Genomic DNA, 27,418 nt, shown 5'->3' on the forward strand with positions numbered 1-27,418 from the left:
TCAGGTACAATCCTCTAGGGACAGGGAAATACCCAGTGTACCTGAAAGAGGTGGGAAAATGTGGGATACAAATACAATAAATAAATAAATGTAACTAACCTTGAGCTACTACTGAAAAAGGTGTAAGCAAAATCTTAATAAAGTAAAATAAATGTGCAAGGGGGACACACAGAGAAGGAGTGAACGTTATAGCAGTAGGTGTTCCTAGGAATGATCCCTCACTGGTGTTGAAGTTAAACCACCTTACAGCAGGTGGGGCACAGGCAAGGAAATTGTTACTCTTGGGGCTATTCAGTGTTAACAGGTTAACTTTTTAGAGGTCAAAGATAGGTCTGCTATTTAAGTGGCCTATTTTCACTGCTCAGCATAGCTAGTTTGGAGCTGAATATTCATGTCTTACCAGATAAGTCACGTAATATAGCTAGCCACTAATTGGGATATTCAGCAGATTAGCAGTTATCTCCTGTTGCATATCTGCAATTAGGCGCTTAAACCCTATATAACTGGCCAGGAGCCGTTCTAGCCAGTTAAATAGCTTTTACAGAGTGTTTTTCACAACTGCTGGGAAAGAAGGCTACATTTTGCTTTAATAATCATTTATTAATCACATTTGTCACAGCTGACTCAGTTTGGCCTTTTGTACAATAAGTTCAGCAATTTCTTTTAACAATTATTACTTTGTCATGCTAGATACATAAAGATATACAAATTACAGTACCATTGGGCCTTGACAATTCTTCTAACCTTTAGCTATAAAGCATATTACTTTTCTAACAACAAGTTCTAAGTTGATGAATACAAATGCTTAGAAGTGTCAGTGGAAAATTTACTGACCTATGCTACTAACATTAAAAAGCTTGAGTAGTGGCTTTAATTTGATATTAAAGAATGAGTATTTAGGAATCTTCTCCCTAAAAGATAAAGAAAGACATCATTAGCTAAACATTCATCCACCTTATTCATTCTTACTAATAACTCCAATATATTAGAAAATTAACTTTCAAATTTCTGTTTCTTATTGACAAAACATTTAATGGATGTTTACTCCCAAAATTTAGCATATTTTTAGACCTATACACTATCAAACATTATCAGCATATTAACCATTCATGCCACCAATATGTGATCAAATTTTTGGGATTGATCAACAGGTTGATTACCAAAAGCAAATATCATAAAGAAAATGAGGTGAATATCTACCTGAGAAAACCTTTAAATAAAAGGGGCAGTGCAGAAGGTCATATATATCGATAAATTGTGAAATAATGAACAGAAGTATTTTGGGCCTGTCTTGCTATGAGCTATAGCATGCATTCACTGTTTTATTTTCAAACATAAACCCCTGAATTCTATATATGATGCTAAAGATTGAACATGGAAACTTGGATGCACCCCCAATTTGCGCATGCAATTTAACTGAACAAGCCAATTAGTGCCGATAATTGGGTGCTATTAATTGGCATTAATTAAAATTTATGCACACAATTTTAGACAACAGGAACTGTACCCTAGAGGCCCAGGGCTAGGTGAGCTGGCTGAAACAAGGCAGAGGATGCCAACTGGAACAAGACTGGAACAAGTTGGCTGAAGACTCAGACTGGAACAAGGTTGAAGACTCAGACTGGAAGAAGGCTGCAACTCACACTAGGCAAAGGCATCATAGTAGAGTCCCTGGAATCCTTATATGGGCCCTAGCAATGATGTCATCAACAGTTGTTTCTGGAGATCTTCCCACCATGGCCCTTTAAATGTTGCCCCAAGGCGTGCGTGTACTCCTAGAGGAGCCCAGCGTCGGCTGGCATCGGGAAAGCAGCACAGTAATGGTCCACCCAGCAATAGGAAGTCCCGACACACCGAAGGCCATGGTGCCAACAGTCTGTTGCATGGAAAGAGCAGCCTGAAGCCCCAGCACTAACCATGGGGCATGTCTCTGGTAGGTTGGGGCGGGGATCACAGCCAGGGTCGTGACAGGTTTACACCAACTATTTATTTCCAGTGCTTCATATACTGCAATTTATCCACAGAGGTGACTATATGTTTTACAATATGAAAAACAGTTTGGGGTGAAAACAAAAGGGAAGGGGGCCAGAGCTAAGAGGATGAGCCAGAAGACTCAGTGAACAGATAAGTCTTGAGTAATGATTTGAACTTGGGGTAACAGGTTTCTAAGCAGATGTAAGATGGCAAAGAGTTCCAGAGAGAGGGAACCAGACAGCTGAAACTGGCCTCTCGGGATATTGAAAGATGGAAGGAGGGGAGAGAGGGGATGGTAAAAAGGTTACCAGAGGAGGAACAGAGGGAGCATGAAGGAACATCGGGAGTAAAAAGGGAAGAAAGATAGGGTTGGGCTGAAGAGAGGCGAGACTTGAAAGCAAGACAAACAAGCTTGAAACGGGAAGCCAATGCTCAGAACAAAGAAATGGGGGGGGGGGGGGGGGTGATATGGTTAAAAAAACATGCGGCATGGAGAATTTTTATGGTGGTAGACTGAACAAGTTAAAGACATTTAAAAGACTGAAGAGGGAGACCAGCATACAGTGAGTTGCAATAGTCTATGTGGGAGATAAGGGAAAGAAGGAGGGTGCGTATAACAGAAGGATCAAGTAGGGAGCCACAGGACAAATGCGATGGAGAGCAAAAAAGGCAGAACGGACAGCAGAGTCAATCTGAGGCTTCAAGGACAGTCAATAGTCAAAGGTAACACCAAGAATTTTAACAGCTTCTTTATAGAATACCAGCAGTGGCGTAGTTAAGTGGGGCGCCAGGGGAGCAACCGCTCCCCCAAATGGAGCTCTGCCGGTGCCTATTTTTTCTTGTCATGTTGCACTGAAAATGTGCACCAGCGGAAGTCCACTCTCGCTTCCCCCGCACCAACCTGGCACAACCTGGCTCCGCTTCTGAATACCTATATTTTAGGTAATTTACAGGCTTAAACCTGGTGCACTATAAATGCTACTGTGCTTCGAAGGTTCAAGAAGGCATTCTTTGCTTCAGGATTTTGGATTGTTCTGGCAAGGGGCTGTGTAAGCGGATTATAATAACTATTGGACTCCTGAAGAAGTGAAACAAGGCTTGTTGGGTCCATTTTTGTACTGCCTGTGAATGTCCCACATTGATGGATTGATTACAATAAGTCTGTTTGGGTTATTGTTTCAGTATTATTTGAACTATTCATTCAGTTTTATCTGGACATTTAGGGCCCTGTTTACTAAGACGCGCTAGCGTTTTTAGCCCGCATTAAATGCTAAAGACACGCTAAAAACGCTAGCACTGCTAAGCGCTGCTTAGTAAACAGGGCCCTTACTGTTAGCATTTTGATTTGGGCATGTTAAATCACATTACTTGTGGGTTTGAAACACTACAGTGTGAAGTCTTTCTTTTTCACCATATTTGTGGAACACAAGGATGTAAGTTTATTATGACAGTATGTACACTGTAGCGGGTGAGACCTTTTGGGGTCCTGCAATCGTTGGTATGTACTACTTAGTACTGGTTGGTGCTTTCCCATCAAAGTTTTATACTGAATGTCCACTTTTTTCACTCAAAATTATATATGTGGATGTTTCCACTATAATTGACTGCCTCTGCAGTTATTATCAAACACTGATTTGAAGAGCCATATTTACTGATATTTTGTATGTCTTCACTAAGTTGACTGACTGTGAAAGAATGTGCATAGATTATATTTTTAAAATTACCCTTAGAAATGTGTGCCTAACCCACAATCTGCCCAAACTCTGACTATGTGATTGCCTCCTGCAAAGCATGGATCATCAAATATTAGAATACAGCATATACGGCAACTGCTCATTTAAGCAATCCTATGTCCCCATATGTACATAACTGACTAGAATATTGGTTTTCAAATGTGTTCTTGCTGCCTAAAACTAGACAGCTCTTTATAGAATAACCCCACGCCTAAATTTATAAACAAGGTGCTAATATTTACCAGGCAAATATGCACATAACTAATCCAAATATAGGCAGATATATGCATGGTCTACAAGTGCTGCTCTCCCTCTGCCCCATCCTACATTAGCAACCTGCTCATTCCTTACATCCTCTCCTGTTCCCTCCGGTCAGCCTCCAGCAATTTACTCACCCTCCCTTCACTCTCAGCCCTACACTTATTTCTCAAGAAACTGCATTTAGTTATATAGGACCTAAACTTTGGAACACACTTCACTCAACATATCAAATCTCAACCCTCCATGAACCTATTAAAGAAGCTCTTCAAAGGCACATCTTTTCTCAAAAGCTTTTGGTACCATAAACCTCTTCTTTCTCTTTCCTTCTGCCTCCCTGTTATGAAACGCCTAGTTACCCAACTGAGGCTAACCCTGTGGCCACCTGTAGGGTGTGTCCTCAGCACTGCTCAGGTCTGACTGCACCTGATGCTTTTGCTCTACGCTAACATCCTCCTCCCAGCGACTGGGTCACAACCGCCTCTGGGAGAGTCTCCTGCTTTCAAATTAGTTCCCAGTGATTTCTAGGTTACTGGATGCCACACTCCCAGGGGTCCCACAGTTCCCAGAAAGCACTCACAGACCCAAACCACAATCCACAATCCAATTTAATTCGCCCCATTGATTCTTAGTCAGTCCAGACAAGCAGAGTGAACAAACAATTACATTTATTCTCATACATTATTGAACAGTGAACTATAAAACAGATGGAAAAAAAAAAACAGCACACAATCGGGCTCATTTTCAAAAGAGATGGATGTCCATTTTTCGACATAAATCGGAACATGGACATCCATCTCCCAGGAAGGTCCAAATTGGTATAATCGAAACCTGATTTTGGACGTCTCCAACTGCAGTCCGTCAGAAGGACGTCCAAATCAAAAGGGGGCATGCCAGGGGTGTGTTCAAGGTGGGACTTGGGTGTTCCTAAGACATGGACGTCTTCCAGCAATAATGGAACAAAACAAAGATGTCCAGGACTAAAACTTAGACGTTTAGAGCTAGACCTGTTTTTATAATGAATAGCTACAGTGGAGATTGAACCCACTTCCCTAGGATCAAAGTCTGCTGCACTAACCACTAGGCTACTCCTCTACTCCAAACAAGAGGTGCCCCAAATGACCAGATGACCACTGGAGGGACTCATGGATCACCTCCCCTTATTCCCCCAAATCACAAACCATTTTTCCAAACAGCACTTTCAAAAGGAAAAGATAGACTTTTTTTTGTAGAAAATGACCTTTCCTGTTCTGATTTTGGACGTTTTACAAAAAAACGTCCAAATTCAGACTTAGATATCATATCTAAAAATGTCCTCTCTGTATTTGGCTTGCCCAAAGTCTCAAGGAGCAGCAGTGGGAATTGAACCCATGTTGCCATGATCAAAGCCCACTGCACTAACCATTAAACCACTCCTCCTCTGTTTTGGTCATCTTGCATTTAGACGTCTTTGTGTTTGAAAATGGCAGAAAAACAAAGACATCCACATCCAAGGACGTCCATGGTATTTTTGAAAACAAAGATGGACGTCCATCTTTTTTCGAAAATGATCTTTTCCCCGCCTCCGAATTTGGACGTTTTACAAAGATGTCCAAATTCCAACTTAGACGTTTCTTTTGAAAATGCCCCTCAATAACAGGTAACTGAAAAAAGATTAATTATAAACTATCTAAACATTTTATCACTACCTGAATAATGCCTGTGAAGTACAGGAAATATAGCCTGTCACCAGTTACAGAATATACAGGGTCTCAGCAGAGAGGTCTTTCCCCCTCTACTTCCAAAATGAGACTGACTAATTACCTCAGTTAGGCAGGGGGGGGGGGGGGGGAAGAAAAAAACAATCACTTTTGGTACAGCTTTAAAGAAAACAATCGCCATCTGCTGGCCAACCAGGAGAAACACATATATCAGCAAATCAATACAGTTTATAGACATAGAATCCCACTGTTTCGTCACACTCCCCTTTCTCTGATTCTACCTCCTCCACCACCATTTCTATTTTTCTTTTTAGTCTTACTTGTAAACTGTATAGACGCACCTTGCGGTATAACAAGCTCAATAAAATAAATTTTTTAAAAAGTTAATAAATAAACATATGCACATAAATGCTCAAACAAAAAAAAACAAAAATGACTAAGCACTGTTTTATAAGTATGTGTACATTTTTGAAAGCATGTATTTGATAAGTGGGTATTCACAAGATCAGAGTCTAGGCAGAGCATGGGCAGGACTCACACTTACACCCGTAACTTCTAAAATAGTGAGAGTTATGTGCGTATCTCCCAATTCTAGGTGCAAGCATTTACATCAGTGATCATATCTATCCACATACACGTGTATATACCCAATTGTACTAGGATTCTATAAAGGAAAATAGAGGCTTCTTTTCTTTACAGAATAGGTTCAAATTAGGCACCTTCTAAGGGACAGATTCTATCTATGGTGCTGAAAAAATCTGCCCTTAGTAGTATTCTATAAGCCTTGTCTAACGTTGGGCATGGTTTATAGAATATGCATAGTGGCCATCCCTGTGACTAAAATTTAGGCATAGCCATTTACGTCAACTATAATCTGGTGCAAATGCCTATGTCTCATTTAAGTGCGGATCGGGCATATTCTGTAACAGTGCATGTAATTTTCAGGAATGCCTATTACCTGCACATGACCCTCCCATGGCCACACCTCCTTTTGTGATCTGTGCATTAGGATTTAGGTGCACCATTTTACAACATACGCATAGACAGTTGCATGCTTAAATTCTAATTAGTGCCGATAATTGCTTGTAAGTGGCCAATTCCAACGCTGATTAGCTTGTTAAACAAGTTGCATGTGCATATCAGCAATGTACACTGATTTGCGTGTGCAACTTTAGTTGCCATATATAGCATCCGGGGGTAGGTGTACAGGTTCCCTTTATAGAACTGTTCTCATTATGGCTACAGAGCTCATAGCATTTCTAATGGCTTGATAAGGAGTACTGGGTAGGGTTTTTCCAACAATACTTACTGGGAGATTGGTTGATTTCCATTCTTCTGCTTAATCTCTTTTATGGTTCATTAGTGAGATTGGTGTTGACCTGATGAAGACAATCCCAATAAGTAAATGAAATTTAGAAAAAAAAAAAAACACACACACAAAATCATTAAACCTAAGTGTTTTATCTATTTTACTTTCAGTTGCCTTAATCCATATATATTATAAAGCTAGGGGAGGCTGAACTTTCTCATTTTAATGTGATTTTATTGTTCCCCATTTTGAACTACCGATAAAGGTAGGTTGTAAAGATAAATTTGAAGGTGAAGATTAGCACAGAATATACCTTTAAGTAATATGGTGCTGACGAAGTGAGGGGGGGGGGGGGGGCTTGGGATCCTGAACCCCTCCTCTTTTGGCTTAGAACTCACTCCCTAGCTGGATTGCACCATTCTTGAATTATACTGTAGCTGGCAGGGATCCCTAGGGCCTGGCAGCTGAAAATAAATTGGGTGCACCAGCTGCAGCACCACCACCAGCATGAAAACTACAGGAGGAGTAGCAGGAGCATGGCTGGCATTGTGAGCTTAGTCAGTGACCAAAGGATCACTTCTCAATGCTGAGCCGCTAAACAATGCTAACCTGCCAATATTGAATGTGCTTGCAGTGCTGGTATTAAGGGTTCTGCTCTTCCTCCTACAGTCCTTATGGCATAGGTGCCATTGCAGCTGCATCTCCAACTCCTTCTTTCGCTCTCTTTTCCCTCTGCTCTCCTCCAAGTCTCCCTTGGCCATTTCAGCATCTCTCCCTTCCTAGGGTTACCATATGTCCGGATTTACCCGGACATGTCCTCTTTTTGAGGACATGTCCGGGCAACCGGGCGGGTTTTGCCAATCTGCCCGTTTGTCTGGATTTCTGGACAAACGGGCAGGCTGGCGGGCGGGCCGTCCCGCCCGCCAGCCTGCCCATTTGTCCAGAAATCCAGACAAACGGGTAGATTGCTAGCCTCCCCTCCCCTTACTTACTACTGCCCTGATGGTCTAGTGACCTCTTCCGACCGGGGCAGGAAAGAGCCCCCTCTTTCTTGCCCGGAGCGCTGCCCTGCATGCATCCTTCCTGTTCGTGATCGCGGCACCGATTCAAAATGGCCGCTGAGAGTTGAAGTGACCTCGTGAGACTTCAACTCTCGGTGGCCATTTTGAATCGGCGCCGAGATCACGAACAGGAAGGATGCATGCAGGGCAGCGCTCCGGGCAGGAAAGAGGGGGATCTTTCCTGCCCCGAAGGGGTCACTAGACCACCAGGGAAGTAGTAAGGGGAGGGGGGTGACGGGGAGGGGGAGTGACGGGGTGTGTGACAGGGGGGAGGGGAAAATGTGACAGGGGCGGAGCGAGGGCGTGAAAGGGGGTGGGGTGGGCATCAAAAGGGGGCGGGGTATACACCCTCCTTTTGGGGGGGGGGCAAAATATGGTAACCCTATTCCTTCCTAAACACCTCCCTTCCCCCCCATGTCGAGGTTCAGCATCACTCCAGCTTCTTCCCCATCCCACAAGAGTCCTACAAATGCTGCAGCAGGTTGTGGCACAAATAATGCTAAAGACTGACGCTTCGGCCAGCAGAGCTTTACCTTTGACACATTCCGCCTCTCTGATACAATTGCCTGATGGTAGGACATGGCAACGGAAAGGCTCTGCCAGCCAGAGAAGCAGCTTTCAGTGCTTTCTCTGCCATGACCTGCTGCAGTCTATGGAGGACTGGTGGTGTGTTGGGGGGGGGCGGAGCTGGAGTGATGTTGAACCTCGGCACGGAGGGGGGGGGGGGGGGAGAGGGGAGGTTGAAGGAAGGGAGAGATGTTGAACTGGTGGAGAAGGCAGAGGGGGAGAGATACAGAACTTGGGGGGAGAGCAGAGGGAAAAGAGAGAGAGAGACCTGAGGGGGAAGAGAAAGGAAAGATGCTTTACCAGGGCTAGGGGCACAGAGGGAAGAGAGAGAGAAATCTGGAGCAAAGGGGGAGATGCTGGACTGGGGGGGGGGGTGAAGAGATAGAGAAAGACTGAACCAGGGGAAAGAGAGGGACAGACACTGGACATGGGGAGGAGCAGGCACACAGAAGACATGCTGACCGTGGAAAGAACACAGGGACAGGGACACAGAGGGGCAATACTGGACACAAGGGGAGGGATAGGGGCACAGAGTAGGATGCCTGACAGAGTAAGATAGAAACACAGAGAACACATACTGAACATGGGGGGAGAAAAGGGATAGGGACAGGGACACAGAGGGTAGATGCTGGACAAGATGGATAAGGGGATACAAACATCCAAAAAGATGACTGCTGGATATAGAGAGACAAGAAATGTCAAAAGGACTGGAGACCCTTAAGAAAAACTAGAGAAAAGCAGAAGAGAGACAGTGGGGCCACAGCAATACTCGGATCACAAAGTGAGAAAAAAAAGTATTATTTTTCCTGAATTTATTAACTGTAATATGTCAGCTCTGCAAAATGTGCATCTAACCCCCTCTCCCCCTGCTGGGCCCCCACTACTTAGAAGTGACAGTGCCCTATAACACATAAGACATAATATGTATGCAGTCGTTTTCTATAAGCTATACATGTCCCTGAGAAACATGTTCATGCCCTGCCCATGTATAAGCTCTCCCTTGCAGTTAGGCACTATGGTACTTAGGGACTACCTTATAGAATAGTGCCTGCCAATTGATGGCCCCTTTGATGCACCACTTTATAGAATTGCCCCCTATGTATTTGCCTCAGTTTTAATTCAAGTGCTGATGCCCTGAAATGTGCTACTGTGATGCAGGGGTATCACTTGCCCTCACAAAGGTTTAAAAGAATTAGAAATTATGTAGAACTGATTTTCTGGCTTTCCTAACTAGGATATATGCCAGGGGAGGAGTTATTGATGTCATTAAAAGTATAAAGCGAGAAGTTTATGAGAGAAAAATTGTCTTTGCCTCCTTTCTGACAAGCTACCCAGGTTGGTGGGTCATGGCCACTAGTCCCTAGTCAAAGGAAAAGTTGAGAGGTAGTGATCTTTTACCTCCTTTTCACCCTAAGAAAAAATAGTTGGGGCTGCTGGAGTCCTCTAGCTAGTGAAGGTTGGAGTCAGCTAGAGTAGGGGCCATGAAACATGTTTCTTTCATTCAAGCCTAAGTCTGCCTCAGAGGAAGATGGCCCAGGTTAGGAAGTGCCTTGCATGCCAGAAAGTACATTTCGTAGGGATGTACATTGGAAATTTTTGTTTGTTTCATTCTCTTTGTCTTGTTGTTTTCATTTTTCTTATTTGTTTGGATTTGTTTTAAAAGGAATTTTGTATTGGGTAGTCAAGTTCTCAACAACACATACCATTCTTCCAAAGTGCATGCTATTCTTGAATGGTGTACATTTCCTATGCCATTTCAAACGAATGCACATCCCCTAATATTCAAGTTTGGGATATTTTTTATTTGGCGTTCCTTTGTGGTTCAAAGAAACATGAGAGAAACATTGTATTTCCCCCCCCCCCCCTTCCCTCACAGTCTGTCACTCTGCTCTCTCTACCTTCTTCCTAAAAGCCGCCCAGATACTACTATGATGGGCGGGATATAAGCCTTTAATAAACCTGCAAACTTAGAATTGTGATGAACTGGTTTTGTAGGTTCCAGGAGGAGTTTCCTGTTGTGAAATAAAGAAGAGAGAATTTTGACAGAGGAGCTTGCCAATTTTGGACTGGCATATGGAGTAGGAGCCCCACTCCCACTCAAGAAAAAAGAAGATAGAAGAAGTTTCCAAGTATCTACTCTTTTTTTTTGTCTTTTGACTACTGTGTTTGTGGAGTTGACAGAATATTTATTCTACTTTTAAATCACCCAGGAAACAATATGCTTCTCTATATGGAGTCAAAGAGGGGAATAATCGAACGTCGTCTGCGAAATAGATCGCTGGCGATCTATTTTGGCGGCGGCGCAACAGCTGGCCGGAACCGTATTTTCAAAAAAGATGGCCGGCCATCTTTTTTTTCGATAATACGGTTTAGCCCAGCCAAATGCCAGAGTTCGCTGGGTTTGAGATGGCCGGTTTTGTTTTTCAGCAATAATGGAAAAAAATCCTGCCATCTCAAACCCGGCGAAATCCAAGGCATTTGGTCATGGGAGCAGCCAGCATTCGTAGTGCACTGGTCCTTCTCACATGCCAGGACACCAACCGGGCACCCTAGGGGACACTGCAGTGGACTTCAGAAAAAGCTCCCAGGTGCATAGCTCCCTTACCTTGTGTGCTGAGCCCCCCAAAACCCACTCCCCACAACTCTACACCATTACCACAGCCCTTATGGGTAAAGGGGGGCACCTACATGTGGGTACAGTGGGTTTTGGGGTGGGTTTGGAGGGCTCAACACTTAGCACCACAAGTGTAAAAGGTAGGGGGGGATGGACCTGGGTCTGCCTGCCTGAAGTGCACTGCACCCATTAAAAACTGCTCCAGGGACTTGCATACTGCTGTCAGGGAGCTGGGTATGACATTTGAGGCTGGCATACAGGCTGGTAAAAAAAGGTTTTTATTTTTATTTTTTTAGTGTGGGAGGGGGTTGGTGACCACTGGGAGACTACGGGGAGGTCATCCGCCATTCCCTCCGGTGGTCAGTTGGGGCACCTTTTTGAGGCTTGGTCGTGAAAATCAAAGAACCAAGTAAACCTGACGAAATACTGCTTAGCGCCGCTTTATTTTTTCCATTATCTGCAAAAGGCAGCCATCTGGTAGCCACGCCCATGCCCGCCCATGTCCTGCCTTCGCTACGCCGCCGACACGCCCCCTTGAACTTTCGCCGGTGTGGCGACAGGAAAGCAGCGATGGTGTCAAAAAAGTCGCTTTTGATTATACGGATTTCGCCGCTTTTGAGAGATTGCCGACCATCTCCCGATTTATGTCAGAAGATCGCCGGCGATCACTTTCGAAAATATGCCTGAAAGTGAACTAGAGTTTAAATCTTTTGGGTAAGTGGAGGTGAAACTGAGGAGAAAGTGAGATCATGTTGCCCATGTTTGGTCCTACACAGATGGAAGGCCTTGAAATAAGTCTTAAGGGCCATACACAGAAGGAAAGGACTGGTCTCCACCTCTATCCCTATAGCATTTGGAAGGAAGACATTCACCTGAGGGATTCACTATATACACACCAAGATACCTTACTCTAATGCCCGTGATAATCCAAGTCTAATCTACCCAGGGCTTTGGAAACAGTTTTCCAAGTAAAGTAAATGCAACAATGTTGTCAGTCAGCTTAGCCATGAAGACTGGCATCACTTCACTAGGAAGTTCATTTACTGTGCCCACAAAATTTCACCATGTTTCACAAAGATTTAGATAAGTTCATTATAATCAGTTTAATTCAATGGTATTCACAGTTCTTGTGATCTGACATTCATAAACAATTATTTATGCAAGTTATGCAAAAGTATGTATTTCCATAGTTATTTTGTGATATTTTTTAATATCTATAAATTTTCATATAACAATATTGCCACTGTATAAACGTTGTCAATTCCTGTTCCAAAATATAGATTTGTACGAAGAACTAAATTACCTTGTTTTCTACATGTGAAGGGTCCACAGCAGGATCTGTAGAGGAAGTCAAGGCACCAGGAGTGGTGGGCGCTTGAGAGGGTAAGAGAATTAGAGCCCCAGGGTTTGCATTTCCAAAATTCAATATTTCATTTGGAAAATGAGGTACCACGTTTACAGCTGGCTGTAAGGACAAGGAAACATTGCACAACGTTAAGACTGACTTAATGGCCTTTGAACTCAATCTTAGAGACTAAAACTTCAATCTCAGAAAAGCAAAGGCTCAATACTTCTCCACCCACCTTAAAGATTGCCCCTAACCCATCTAAAGAACTCTACTCCATCTTTCACTCATTAACATCTCCTGACCCTAATTCCAGTAATGGCTTAATCCCTCAGGAGGAAACAGTGTCCCAACAGTCACCCAGGCGATTAGTAGGTTCACCAACACCCATTGTCAACTAGATACCTGTCCCTGCTACCTAATAAAATCCGCACCTGACCACTTCACAACAGACCTCACATCCCACCTAAATTACAGCAAGGCCTCTTCCCTAAGGAAAACGGCAACATCCTACTCACCCCAATACCAAAAGACATCAAGAAAAAAACTAACAAAATCACTAATTACTGTCCAGTAGCATCTATCCCACTGGTAGTCAAACTGATGGAAAGCCTGGTAACCAAACTTACTGACTATATAAACAAATTCTCAATACTACATGAATCACAATCAGGATTTTGCCCCCTCCACAGCACAGAAACAGTACTAATTATGCTCCTAGCCAAATTCAACAGGAAATAGCAACAGGCAAAAGTATCCTTCTCCTCCAATTCGACATGTCCAGTGCATTCAACATGGTAAACCATAATATATTACTAAGACTACTAGAATACTTCGGAATAAGTGGAAATATACTTAGCTGGATCAAGGGTTTCCTAACCACAAGAACATATCAAGTGAAATCAAACTCCAACATATCATCACCGTGGAAAGCAGACTGTGGAGTACCCCAAGGATCACCACTATCACCGATCCTCTTCAACCTAATGATGACCCCACTAGCCAAGGCATTATACAACCAAGGCCTTAACCCTTTTATCTAAGCAGACAATGTCACAATATACATTCCATACAAACATGATCTGACAAATCGCCAACAAAATCAAGCTCAGCCTGAACATCATGGACTCATGGGCTAACGCATTTCAACTAAAACTCAATAAAGAAAAAACACATTGTCTCATCCTCTCATCCCAACACAATGCATACAACCCCACAAGCATCAACACCCCAGATCATACCCTCCCTATCTCAGACAGCCTGAAAATCCTCGGTGTCATATTGGACCGTAACCCAACACTAGAAAGCCAAGCGAAATCCACAACAAAGAAAATGTTCCACTCAATGTGGAAACTCAAACAACTGAAACCATTCTTCCCAAGGGAAACATTTTGCAACCTGATACAATCAATGGTACTAAGTCACGCTGACTACTGTAATGGAATTTATGCGGGATGCAAAGAACAAATCTAAAGACACTTCAGACCGCTCAAAACACGGCAGCCAGGTTTATATTTGGAAAAACGTAATTTGAAAGCGCAAAACTCCTCCGTGAAAAACTACACTGGCTCCCAATCAAAGAATGTATCACTTTCAAAATCTGCACCCTAGTTCATTAAATAATCTTCGGCGAAGCCCCGAGATACATGACAGAACTCACAGACCTACCAACCAGAAACACATACGAATCATCACAAACATATCTAAATCTCCACTACCCAAGTTGCAAAGGACTTAAATACAAATCAACTTATGCATCCAGTTTCTCCTTTATAAGCACACAACTGCGGAGCGCATTACCGAAAACCGTGATGATAACATACGGCCATTTAAACTTCCGGAAATCACTAAAAACTAACTTGTTCCAAAAGGCATACCCTACCGATCCAACTTAAATGCTCAAACTCTGCAACACATCAGAACCAAAGTACGTAATAGTCACAACACAACTCTTCCGCTTTATGACACCCTAATGAGACTCTTCCACGAGAACCTATCTTACCACAACATCATTTTGTATTTGTTCACACCGGAGTCTGCGAACGCCTCTCCGGTACTATGTAAGCCACATTGAGCCTGCAAATAAGTGGGAAAATGTGGGATACCAATGCAACAAATATTTGCTCTAGCGCATCAAGCTTTAAAGGGCCAGAGCTCAACAAAGCATTTTCCCACTCCTGTCAAAAAGCCCCATGAAGACTCTGATCTCTATGTAGGACCCCCCCCCCCTGGAATCCCTCAAAAGACCTTACCCCTAGGATCCTTGAGGTCTACTTCATTCAATTCTTGGTAGCTTACGAGGTCTGGGGCAGGAGTGATCCCCAGTTGATCCTGCCCCTGCTGGCATCAGAATCAAAATGGCACCTGCTGCCTCTAGCGGCAGCCCTGCAGTATTACTACTATGTCTTAAGCCACTATATAAGGGCCTCAAGAAGTGGCATTAATTCTTGCAAGTTATGTCAGATGGCACCTGATACCATCCTGTATGCTAGCTATTAGTATCAGCCAATGTGGGATTTTTAACATGCTGGCTGGTTTTAACATAAGGTAGCCATTAGCATTGATCCATGCTAATGACTACTGCACACTAACACCCACGCTAGCTCCTTAGTATGGCTTAGTAAATAAATATCCCCCTTAAGTGTTAGGGGCAATTAACATGACACCTTAACAGTTTGTTTATTTAACAACATTTGATTAACTAATACTCCAGGGAGAGTCAATGGTGTACAGTTTATAAATGTTCATGAATCCTTCCTAACATCAAAACTTACCCTCCTATAACACCCTATTTATCACATCAGCCTCCATATAAACACATTACAAAATCATACAAAAACCCACCATACAGAAAGAAACTACTAGACAGAAATCCCCTCTCGAAATTTAGATAAATGCCTGCAGAGATAAAAAGATCAAATAATTTTGTTCTAACTTAATCCCCAAGGAAGTACCACTTGATAAGGCAAGATCTGTACAACCAAAAGCCAAACATCATATGACTTCCGATTGGATTGCAGAGAACTGTGGAACAGCTAGCATATCCTGCTGGGATGATCTCATAACCTGTCCCAGTCAAAAGTGAGAAAATAAATGTGCCAAATATGAAGGCCTGTTTATATACAGAACTTTATAAACCAAAGTCAGAACTTTGAACTGATTCTGCTACTTAACTGGTAGCCAATGAAACCCTTTCAAAATCAGGGTCACATGATCACTAGCCTTCTTCCCACTCAGAAGTCTAGCTGCAGTGTTTTGCAAAACTTGCAGGCCATACAAACTATACAAAAGGTAGCCCCAAATAAAGCACATTGCAATAATCAATTTATCCATCACAAAGGATGAACACATCTCATTCACTGGAAACTCTTTAAGCATTAGAACATCAGTGACCCTATGAGAACTGTGGAAAATGAAGAGGTAATGATCACTTGGGACATTCCATCCCAACTAATAAAAAGCTGGATGCAAGAAAACCAGATATAGTGGTAAAGGAGAAAAGCACCAGAATGGCATTTATTATAGAGGTGTCGGTCCCAAGCGATTACTCAGTGAATCACATGGAGAGAGAGAGAGAGTAGATCCAGAAGTACCAAGAAATGCAGTTAGAGACCAAGAAAATGTGACAAAAAGATACAGAAATATTTCTCATCGTTTTGGGTGCCATAGGCTTGATCAAAAAGAGCTTCTAAGCACAACTGGATAAAGTGCTTGTCCATGTTATGCACTCCAGAAAGAAGCTCTCTTTTGGCACAATGCAAGTACTATGGCAAGCGTTAGCAGTAAATTTGAGAGACTGAGATCACACGCCACCTGCTCTAGCTTTGGAGTGAAGTTCATTTCTGTCATTATTTGCACAACACTAAGAGAAACAAAGCAGGAGACAACCCGCTGCAGTATCCAAGCAGCTAGTACAAACAGCAGCAGTGATCCAAGGAAGGACGAGACAGCAAAGGTTCACTCAAATATAACTTTAATGGAAACTAGACCCAACCTGGTCAAGTTTTGGATAAGCTTCGTCAGAGGTCACACTGGTTAACAAATATATTCACTGGTAAATGCATAAGTAGCCAATATATACTGCAATTCCTGCACTGAAGAAGAATCAGTTCAAATGCATTGAAGGGCAAAGGGACCTCTAGATGCATCCTCAAATTTTAGACCACCTCTTTTAGAACCAGGATCTCCCCAATAATCTGCAGATACCAGAGTAGAAACCTTTCCCTTTGACTCATCCACAAAATCTACATTTTCTTAGAGTTCATTTTCTTTTTTTTTTTAATTCTTTATTTATACATTTCACATATACAAGAACAAGAACACCTCTTGTACAATCTAGGAGAACTGTAAGAACATCTTTTCACAGGAAATCACAACCCACACACACTCACCCGCCTCCCCCATTAGTCCACAAATAAAGCCAAGGAACCAATCACCATCTTGGGCAAATTAAAACCATATAATCCAACACAAAAAATGACTCTGAAGGGAGTAGTGGCAGCAATTATAACCGAGGTGGGGATGCATTCTCCGCCCCTGCCTCCAGAGAAGGCGCTCCCCTATCCCCCCGGGACTCCAGGAATGCTTTCAACTGCATAGGTTCAAAAAACACATACTTAACAGCGTTCATCTTCACCACACATTTACAGGGATAATTGAGCCAAAAGAGGCCCCCCAACTGAAACACAGTAGGGCGCAACTTAAGAAAAGCTTGTCGCCTCCTCTGCGTTACCTTGGTCACATCAGGATACATCCGTACTTGTACATTCAGAAACTTTTCTTTCCGAAACTTAAAGAATAACTTCAAAATCCTATCTCTATCAAACTGAGAAACAAATGTCACTATAAGAGTAGCTCGCTCCTGCCGCTCCTCTTCACCCTCCAACTCCCGAATAAAGTCCAACGTGTCAAACTGCCCAGTGATATCCTCACCAGCAGCCCGCTCACCCTGGACCGCTCGCTTAAAGGGCTGCAGATAATAAATCTGCGAGATAGGCGGGCATGCCGGTTCAGGCACTTTTAACACTTCAATAAGGTATTTTGTAAAAGTCTGTAACGGTGCAGTCAGCTGTACCTTAGGAAAATTAATCAACCGCAGAGTATTTACCCTCTGCCGGTTTTCAAGCGCCTCAATCTTCCTATGCAACCATTTATTTTCCGTTATCATGGTGGCTTGCACCTCTTGAACCGATTGAATGGCCCGGTCATGGGCCTCAGTTCTTTCTCCCACCTTCTTCACTTGCAGACCCAACTGAGTAACAGTCTCAGTTGGAAGCTGAGAGGCCTGCGACAGTAACAACATTTTAGTAGATAATGAAGTTTCCAGTGTTAATAAAGCATCCCAAATCGTTTCCAACGTAAAGTTAGGAGGCTTAGGTAACAGTGAGGACTTACGCAAGACTGCAGCACTCCTCTCGGATCCCAAGGCAATACCAGCTCCCTCCTCCAGAAGCGATCCCACCAAAGCAGTTTCTCCCTGCAAGCTGAAACTCCCCCCTTCCGGGGAATCTTGCGTGCTCCCAGCTGCAGCGGGTCCCATCACAGAGCCAACCGCCCCTTCTTCGGGAGCCAGGAAACCCTGTCCGCTTACAGCCCGAACCGACGCAGGCATGGGAGGCGGTTCCCGCACCTCCTGGCTGAGCTCCGTCTCAGGCAGCAGGGACGCTTCGCCTCTCTCCGCCCCTCCCAACAACGAGACACCCGAACTCAGCTGGCTGCCGCCCACCACAACGAAGCGGTCCAGCGTTCCCAAAGCGGGTCCCGCGAGTGCCCCAGGACCAGGCACCCGCTTTCCCTTCCTCTTCGGCATTCTCCAGGCAAACAGTAGTTAGGTAAGCAAACACCGCCGAGCTGCCTCGCCGTCCTCCCTTCAGGCCGCCTTAGAGTTAATTTTCAACTTAGCACACATCAATCAATCCACAACAGCCTTTACATAATCATTCATAGTACGGATAGCTGCTTGTTGATCTGAACCCGCTGCCAAATACAGCTGCACACCATCGGTGTATGTAAAATATTCCAGCACATAGGGTTTAACTCATTGAAAGGGGACACCCATAGATCATGACAACACCAACCCTACTACTACTACTACTACTACTATTTAGCATTTCTATAGCGCTACAAGGCATACGCAGCGCTGCACAAACATAGAAGAAAGACAGTCCCTGCTCAAAGAGCTTACAATCTAATAGACAAAAAATAAAAAATAAGCAAATCAAATCAAATCAAACCCTGAAGGACCCTGGATTCCAAAGTTATAGCCATTGATCAATAATTATTCATGTTATTTATTTATTTAACAAATATTTATAACCTGCACAATCCACAATGTTAGCATGAAGTAATCCACACATTAGCCACATAACAGGTAAGGGGCATGGGATAGGTGGAGAATGTGACATACAATTAATGTATGGATGGTTATCACACATTAACTGTTAATGCAGCAGATATTGCTATGTCTTAAACATTTATCCTTCTTGAATGACAGCTAAGCCGGATAGTGCTAGAGGAATAGTCAAATATTAATGGGTTAAAAATATAATACCTATATAATACTTTAATGATGAGCACTAATGGACAAAAAGACTAACTCTATCAGAACTTAATTTGTGATGAATTAAGAGTGAACTTACCATGACTTGGGTCACAGTAGCACCTCCTGGTACAACGTCATTTGGCATTGGCTGTTGCTGCCCTCCAGGCATTACCTAATCCATACAGAAAACAATGATGAATTGTACATAACTAAAATATATAGAAAAGGATTGAGCAGCCACAATTTTGTCTTTAAAAATCATGTACGTGCCATTTACACATATAAATCTCCACAGGACAGTCAAATGCTCCTGATCTTTTTTTTTTGGCATTAGAAAATAGTGTGTTTTGGCTACCCATAAGGCTTAGGAATTTTTTTTACCACTGATTAAATTCTTCTGCTTTTTGATATTGTATAACCTTATGGTGTTTATTTTAGAAGCACCATTCATGTTTTAGATTGACCCCTTAATCTCCCAATTGATGTCCTCTCTGAAAGCCAAGCTGCCAAGGGGATAGCGGCTCTGTGGCAGCTTCAGGAAAAATAAACATTTTTGTTTCTAGCCAAAATAAATGTTTATATTCTAGCACATAAATATTTACGCTGCTATTTTACAGCAAAATAGCTGTTCATGCCACATGTACCCAACACATAAGCATCCATTTCTCCATGTATTTAAGAACAGGCTCCACGTCGGGAGATATTGTTCTAAAATACTAGCAGAACTGGAGACATCCTGACCTGGACATCTCAATTCCAACTTACATGTCCTTTCAAAAATGCCACTCCATGTATGTTTTTGAATTTCTAGACTGCTTTTCCAAATTTTAGCTCAGGACAGTTTATAACCTTTGAAACAATACTATAAAGCCTCTTCTCAAAGGAGTTTACAGTCTAAGAAGCCCTTTTACTAAGATGTGGTAAAAATGGCCCTGCGCTAGCAGCTGGGGCCATTTGTTCCATGCGCTGAGGCCCCTTTTACTGCAGCGGGTAAAAATGCTGAAAAAAGACATAGCCATGCGGTAAGATTGCTCTTACCACATGGCCTTACAGGGGAGCAATTACTGCCACCCATTGACCTTGCCATTACCTCTTGTTAGTAATGGTTTCTCTCCAGTAATTGAATAGTGATTTTTGCCAAATCCTGAGAATGTCCCCAACAATTAACACAGAGGTTTTGTACCTTATGAAATTGAATTTGCTGTTGGCACATTAGGTAGAAAACCATAGTGCCCCTTAATAAATAGGTCTATAAAGGCTCGTTTTACTAAGGTGCACGTTAATGGATTCAGTACGCACAAATGATTAGTGCACGCTAAACGATAAGAAGTCCATAGGATTAAAATGGGCTTCTTAGCATTTAGCATATGATAACCATTAGCGTGCAGGAAAAAAGAGGCGTTATGGGCGGGGAAATGGGCATTTCGTGGGTGTTGCAACATTTACGCACATTGTTATAGAATATGGCCCTCTGCGTCTAAATCTACATGCCAGGATTTATGCCAATTTTCATTGGTGTAAATGGATGCATGTAGTTTTAGGTGCTAGGATATCAACTACGCGTATTCTATATATCACACCTAAATTTAGGTGCCACTTATAGAATATGCTTAGGTGGAAATGTTTTCTGTGTGGATTTTTAAGCGCCATATATAGAATCTGTCCCTTTGGGGGCAATTCTATAAAAAGCACTAAAAATTAGACGCCTAGAATCTGTGTGCTAAGACAGTATTCTATAAGGGCATCTGGGTGTCTAGATTCCATTATAGAATAAATCCTACATTGGCATTTAGGCACCAACATGTACACTATCAGGCTTATTTTCGAAAGAGAAGGGCGCTTATCTTTCGACACAAATCGGAAGATGGGCGTCCTTCTCCCCGGGTCGCCCAAATTGGCATAATTGAAAGCTGATTTTGGGCATCCTCAACTGCTTTCCGTCGCAGGGATGACCAAAGTTCACGGGGGCGTGTCGGAAGCATAGCGAAGGCGGGACTGGGGAGTGCCTAACACATGGGCGTCCTCGATTGATAATTGAAAAAAGAAGGGCGTCCCTGACGAGCACTTGGGCGACTTTACTTGGTCCATTTTTTCTTACGACCAAGCCTCAAAAAGGTGCCCCAACTGACCAGATGACCACTGGAGGGAATCGTGGATGACCTCTCCTTACTCCCCCAGTGGTCACTAACCCCCTCCCACCCTAAAAAAATCTTTAAAATATTTTTGCCAGCCTCTATGCCAGCCTCAAATGTCATACCTAGCTCCATAACAGCAGTATGCAGGTCCCTGGAGCAGTTTTAGTGGGTACTGCAGTGCACTTCAGGCAGGTGGACCCAGGCCCATCCCCCCCTACCTTACACTTGTGGTGGTAAATGTGAGCCCTTCAAAACTCACCACAAACCCACTGTACCTACATCTAGGTGCCCCCCTTTACCCCTTAGGGCTATGGTAGTGTTGTACAGTTTTGGGGAGTGGGTTTTGGGGGCTCAGCACCCAATGTAAGGGAGCTATGCACCTGGGAGCAATTTCTGAAGTCCACTGCAGTGCCCCCTAGGGTGCCCGGTTGATGTCCTGGAATGTCAGGGGGACCAGTGCACTACGAATGCTGGCTCCTCCCATGACCACATGGTTTGGATTTGGTCGTTTCTGAGATGGGCGTCTTCGGTTCCCATTATCAGCGAAAAATCAGGGATGACCATCTCTAAGGACGACCATCTCTAAGGTCGACCTAAATTTCATGATTTGGGCATCCCCGACCATATTATCGAAACGAAAGATGGACGCCCATCTTGTTTTGATAATACGGGTTTCCCCACCCCTTCACCGGGATGTCCTGCGAGGACATCCTCAGGAAAACTTGGGTGCCCCTTTCGATTATGCCCCTCCACGTAAAAGATAAGTTTGAATATTAATGCCTAAATGTTGGCACATAAGTGGTCAACTTACAGTATTTTATAAGTTTGACACCTAAATATGTGACCCACCCATGACCTACCTACATGCACACCCCTTTGCAGTTATGCACCAAAACACTTAGGCATTAACTTATAGAATGGTGGCTTAGTGCACTTAGGCGTCTGACTGCTGTTTACCCTCATTTGTGCGCCTAACTTCTTTTTCAACACCTGAAGTGAGGCACCTAATTGGCAACTAAGCTGTGGCCCACTACACAGGATTAGGGAGTTTGCACCTCATTCAATCCTGCTTGTCGACAGGAAAAGCACTATTGCTTACTTGTAATAGGGGCTTTCCACAGACAGCAGGACTGAATTGGCACACAATCCCACCCCCTCCCTAACTGTTATTTGTTTCTTTTCTAGCTTTGAAACTAACTGGTGAGCTGAAGAGACTGCTGGTGAGTGGGAAGGATCCATATGCTCAGAACTTTATACTAAGGAGGTTATTCTACAAGCATCCCCACATGTAGATGGTAGCATTTACACATGTAGATTGACCTACAAGTGAAAATGCCATTTTAAAGCAGGGAATGTTTAAATGTGAGGATGTACCATGTTTAAACTTCTAGGAGGTATGGAGATGATAGTGAGATGGAATGGTAAGGTTAGTCCTGCAATATCGACATGGATCCCCCAGCTTACAAGGGAAATTCATGGTGATTATAAAAGTAGATGTTGGCATTGCAGCTGCTGCAAGATACACATAAGTGCTTGCTTGATGAGGCAAATGTAAAGACTAAGGTTTGGGCCACCCTGATCACATCCCCTCTTGATGACCATACCAAACATTGGATATCCTCCCTGACCTGCATATGTGAATTCCTCTCCATGTCATTTTTAAGATGCTGAGTTCTGGGGGAGCAGTTCTGTCCTGCACTGTCAAATGATGCCACCTACTTGTGTGCCCTATCAATCTTGCTGTCTACAGACAAAAACTTGTTACAGGTATGCAACATTATTTTATCAGACCACATAAGTGTCTTCTTCAGATGTGACCTACTTATATGGTCTCAAAACCCTATGCAATCCATTATTCTTTTGTTGGTTTTGGTCCATTATAAAGCATTACAGCCTACAGAGACTCCAATTTGTTCAATGAAAAATATGGCTACTAAAACTTTGCAGGATGGACAATTGACTTCAGCAATTATAATCAGTTTCATTTTCTCCTAGGAACCCAACTTGATTTCTCCTCCAAGAGTATATTCAATTCTCATTACGGCACTGCCTAGCTTGCAGTCTATTGTTCTAACTACGAGGCCTCTTCTTCCTTGGTTATTGATTAATTTCTTCTTACCATAACCATGCTTGATAGATAGCATAGCATTTTGTCAGACATAAACAAAGGAATGAAAAGCAATATTGTTTTTATTTGTTTTCTACTTACAAAACCTCCTCGCTGAGGAATGAATCCAAACTGAGTGAAAGGGGGCATGTTCTGTCAAAACAACAACAAAATTCAAATGTTTATAAATATTTTCTATACTGTAATCACAAAATAACTTTCCAGACTAACATGGATCATCAGGATGATCATCATCATTATAAAAATATACATTGCACAAGTATGAACAAATTTAAGCTTACAATGGAAATTATGACACACTAACAGCTAAGACACTGAGGGCTTCTTTTACAAAGCCACACTAGCAATTTCCGCTTGGCAACTGAGACAAAGCCCTTAGGAATTGAATGGGCTTCCTCTCATTTGCCGCACCAAGAATCGGTAGTGCGACTTTGTAAAACAAACCCTGTGTTGTTAGTGAGAGTTAATTGTAATGGTAACAGCTTAGTACATATGGGCCTTAGTTTAGTGCGGTATTCTAGAGAAAACTGGAATCTTCATAGTTGTGATATCAAGGGAAGGACCAACTCAAGCTGGAGCACATTATTATCCAAGACCTTAGGAACCTGTAAAAGAGAAGCCTATGAGGTGGTCTTAAAATCTAAAGTACTATATTATTTTTCTATTAGTCCTTCAAATTGTATCAGAACCAACAACTTTCATATGGGCGTCTCTAGCATTTAGCACGCCCTTTACAAAATACTAGCTTAGCACAGAACACCCCGGCATCTAACTTCAGATTAGAGAGTTGCACGGGGACAGAAATCCAACTCATCCCCGCCCATCCCTGCTGGAATCTTACCCGTCCCCACCCATCCCCACTGGAATCTTACCCATCCCCACCCATCCCCGCAAAAATTTAAACCATCCCAACCCGTCCCCACCCGTCCCCGCAAGAATTTAACCCATCCCCACCCATCCCCGTAAGAATTTAACCCATCCCCACCCATCCTCGTAAGAATTTAATAGTACATAAAAGAAAGTTCCAGTCAGCTCCCTCAGTCTCTTTCTGGATTTGAGCCACAGCACTGTAGGCAAGGAAGGAATGGACGTTGGAACTTGGAACACTCTGGTGCGCACATGTAAGATTTGTCTCTGATTCATTGGCAGTGTGTGCTGAGAGGCCGCCACATGCACGCGCCAGTAGGTCAGGTGACATCTGATTCTCGTGCCTGTGTCAGAGCTGAGGTCTGTGCACCAGCCTGGGAGCAAAGAGGATTAATAGTAACATAGTAAGTGACAGCAAATAGACCTGAACGGTCCATCCACTCTGCCCAATAGTCACACTCATGATCAATTCATCATTAAATCAACGAGTGTGATATTATATACTTGATTATGGTCTTTCTTTCGTGTTTCTGGAACAAAGACCACAGGAGTCTATCTGGCCCATCCTTATGTTCCAACTGCTGTAGTTGCCATCGAAGCCCACTCCAGCCTAGTCATGTTCTCATTTGTGGGACACAGACCGTAAAAGTCTGTCCAGCACTGTCCTCATGTTCCAGCCACTGAAGTTGCTGTCTAAGCCCTTTCCAGCCCATCCTACACCAGATTGCCATGTATGAGACACAGACCATACAAGTCTGCCAGGTATCAGCTCTAGTTAATCACAGCCAGAGTCGCCATCTAAGTGTCACTTGACATATCCACACACATGCAGCCATTTAAGGTTAGCTTTTATATAACTTCCATTTTCTAATTAGAGATCCTCTGTGTTCATCCCACACCTTTTTGAATTCCGTCATCATTTGTGACTCTACCACCTCCTTAATGGAAGACTTTCCACATTTATGCTGTTAAAGCAAGGAAGAAGCAGGAGGAGGAGGAGGAGACAGCACTCAAATAAATTGGTATTCGGTAGATGAGAGGCTGGTGCAGGTGCAGCTTACACTTCCACGGGAACCCCGCAGAACTGCTTCCATCCCCGTGGGAACCCCGCAGGAACTGCCTCCGTCCCCGCGGGAATCCCGCGGGTTCCGCGGGATTCCCGCGGGGATGGAAGCCGTGCAGCTCTCTACTTCAGATGCCACTTATTGAATTTCTCCCTCTGTATGTAGGTGTTCCTGCGGGTATACCTTAGCTGGAGTGGATGCAGAATTGTGATATAAGCTCATATTTTATAAAATACATGTGTACATGGTTCTTTGATTTCCCCATTCCCTCGAGGTTATTGGATTTTGACTCTCCCTATTTGTAGACTATATAGGATTAATGTTTTCTTAGTTTTTGGCACAGTAATTAATGTCTTAATTAGATTTAATTTTTCTGTATTAATCTTTTATCCTATTCAATTTATTTTGAATGTAATATAAATGCAAAATAAATAAATACACACATACATACATACATGTGTATAAGTGTAGAGTACATGCTGAAATGTGTACCTTTTTCAGAGCAGATGTAAAGTTATGCATTGGCATTTGTGTGCTGTTGAAGCTGGATCGGAGATACATATTTTCATAAAGACAGGTAGGTATCTATGTTGTCTATCTAAAACAGGCTTAAATGAAGCACCTTTACAGACTTCTCACATAGGCATCCTGTTATAAAATCAAACCTGTAAAATTCAGGCACTTCGAAAGAGAGCAACTGCACATAGGCATACTCAGGGATGTAGATTTTTTGGAGCTAGGGCAGCATTGTGATATGCAATTCAACTGTATAAAATGCACGATGTACACACATGGGGGGTAATTTTATAGAAGGACACCTACATACTTTATTTCTTAAGGCAGCATACGTGCTAATTGAGCTCATTTTTGAAGCAGATGGACCTCTCAAAATGCCTAAAAAATAGTCCATTTGCCAAAAAATGACCAAATCATGAATTTTGAAAGGCAAAATTTGGACATCCTAAACTGCAGTTCATCCGGTAGCAATGGGGCATGTTTAGGGCTTGGCTAGAGAAGGCCCAAATTTAGGATATCCAACAGCAATAATGGAAAGAGAAGAAATGCCCAAGGGGTAAAAGAAGGGCACTTTTATCTAGACATGTTTCAATCATGAATCCCCCAGTGATTGCTGTCTCCCTCCCACCCCCCCTAAGAAGTGAAAATGAAAGGGGATACCAGGACCTATGACAGCTTCAGGTAATGTAGGCAAACCCAACACAGCAGCAAGCAGGTCCAAGAAGTAGCCTAGTGGTCAGTGCAAATGCCGCTTTATCTAGTTCTGTTTTGGTGGAAACCGTGAGCCCTCCAAATAGTTGAAAGGGGAAATGGAACTTGATATACCGCCTTTCTGTGGTTTTTGCAACTATATTCATAGCAGTTTGCATAGTATATATATACAGGTACCTGAGGGAATGGAGGGTTAAGCGACTTACCCAAGATCACAAGGAGCCACGGTGGGATTTGAATGGGACATCCATAATTCTCAGCCTGATGCTCTAACCATTAGGCTACTCCTCCAAAACTCTATAAAATATATTCCCTGGCATCTTTCAAGATAAGATCAAACATAACATTTTGAAAATGTCAGTTGACTGGAAAAAAAATAACTCTGAAGTTACCTGGTCCATTCTTGGTGGCATTCCATATGAGATAATGTATGGCATCAACTAATGAAAGAGAATGAAGCCATTAGAGGTGCTAACTAGGAATACTGAAAAGGATGAGCATACTGGAATTGATATTCTATACTGCTAAGTAAGTCAAGGTAAAACATTTTCAAGTGCAAGTTTAGTCCCCGTCCTTTACAATGCATGTACACTGCACAAGGTGTTTCATAATTTAGTTTACAAACAGGGTAATTCTATAAACTGGCACCAAAGTCTATGCGCTTCAATGCTTCGCGTTTTGTGCCAATTCTATAATGGTGCCAATATTGCATTATAGAACACTAGTATAAGGTTGGCATTGGAGCGCGCTTGTGTAAGTGCGCTCTTTATAATGCTTAAGTGCTTCCCTGTGGATCTGCAAAGGGGAGTGGCCATGGGAGGAGCATGGGCAGGTGAGGAGCATTCCCTTAAATTGTGCACAGTATCAGAAAAAAGTGCGGAATTGCCGAACGCCT

The 27,418-nt window shown here is 43.0% G+C and overlaps 1 protein-coding gene across 1 annotated transcript in view; it reads right to left on the reverse strand.

Annotated features, from left to right (window-relative positions):
- Positions 1–688: 688 nt before the first annotated feature.
- LOC115462109 (odontogenic ameloblast-associated protein-like) overlaps positions 689–27,418 on the reverse strand; it is a 49,129-nt gene continuing 22,399 nt past the window's right edge. The window contains exons 6-11 of the mRNA XM_030192145.1: positions 26,916–26,963; positions 23,447–23,497; positions 19,200–19,274; positions 12,520–12,681; positions 6,975–7,044; positions 689–911 (exon numbers count right to left, since the gene is read on the reverse strand). Coding sequence (XP_030048005.1) covers positions 7,015–7,044; positions 12,520–12,681; positions 19,200–19,274; positions 23,447–23,497; positions 26,916–26,963 — 366 coding nt within the window. The 3' untranslated portion in view covers positions 689–911; positions 6,975–7,014. The remainder of the gene's footprint in view (positions 912–6,974; positions 7,045–12,519; positions 12,682–19,199; positions 19,275–23,446; positions 23,498–26,915; positions 26,964–27,418) is intronic.

The sequence above is a fragment of the Microcaecilia unicolor genome, chromosome 2, assembly GCF_901765095.1.
Source record: "Microcaecilia unicolor chromosome 2, aMicUni1.1, whole genome shotgun sequence".
NCBI classification, from domain to species: Eukaryota; Metazoa; Chordata; class Amphibia; order Gymnophiona; family Siphonopidae; genus Microcaecilia; species Microcaecilia unicolor.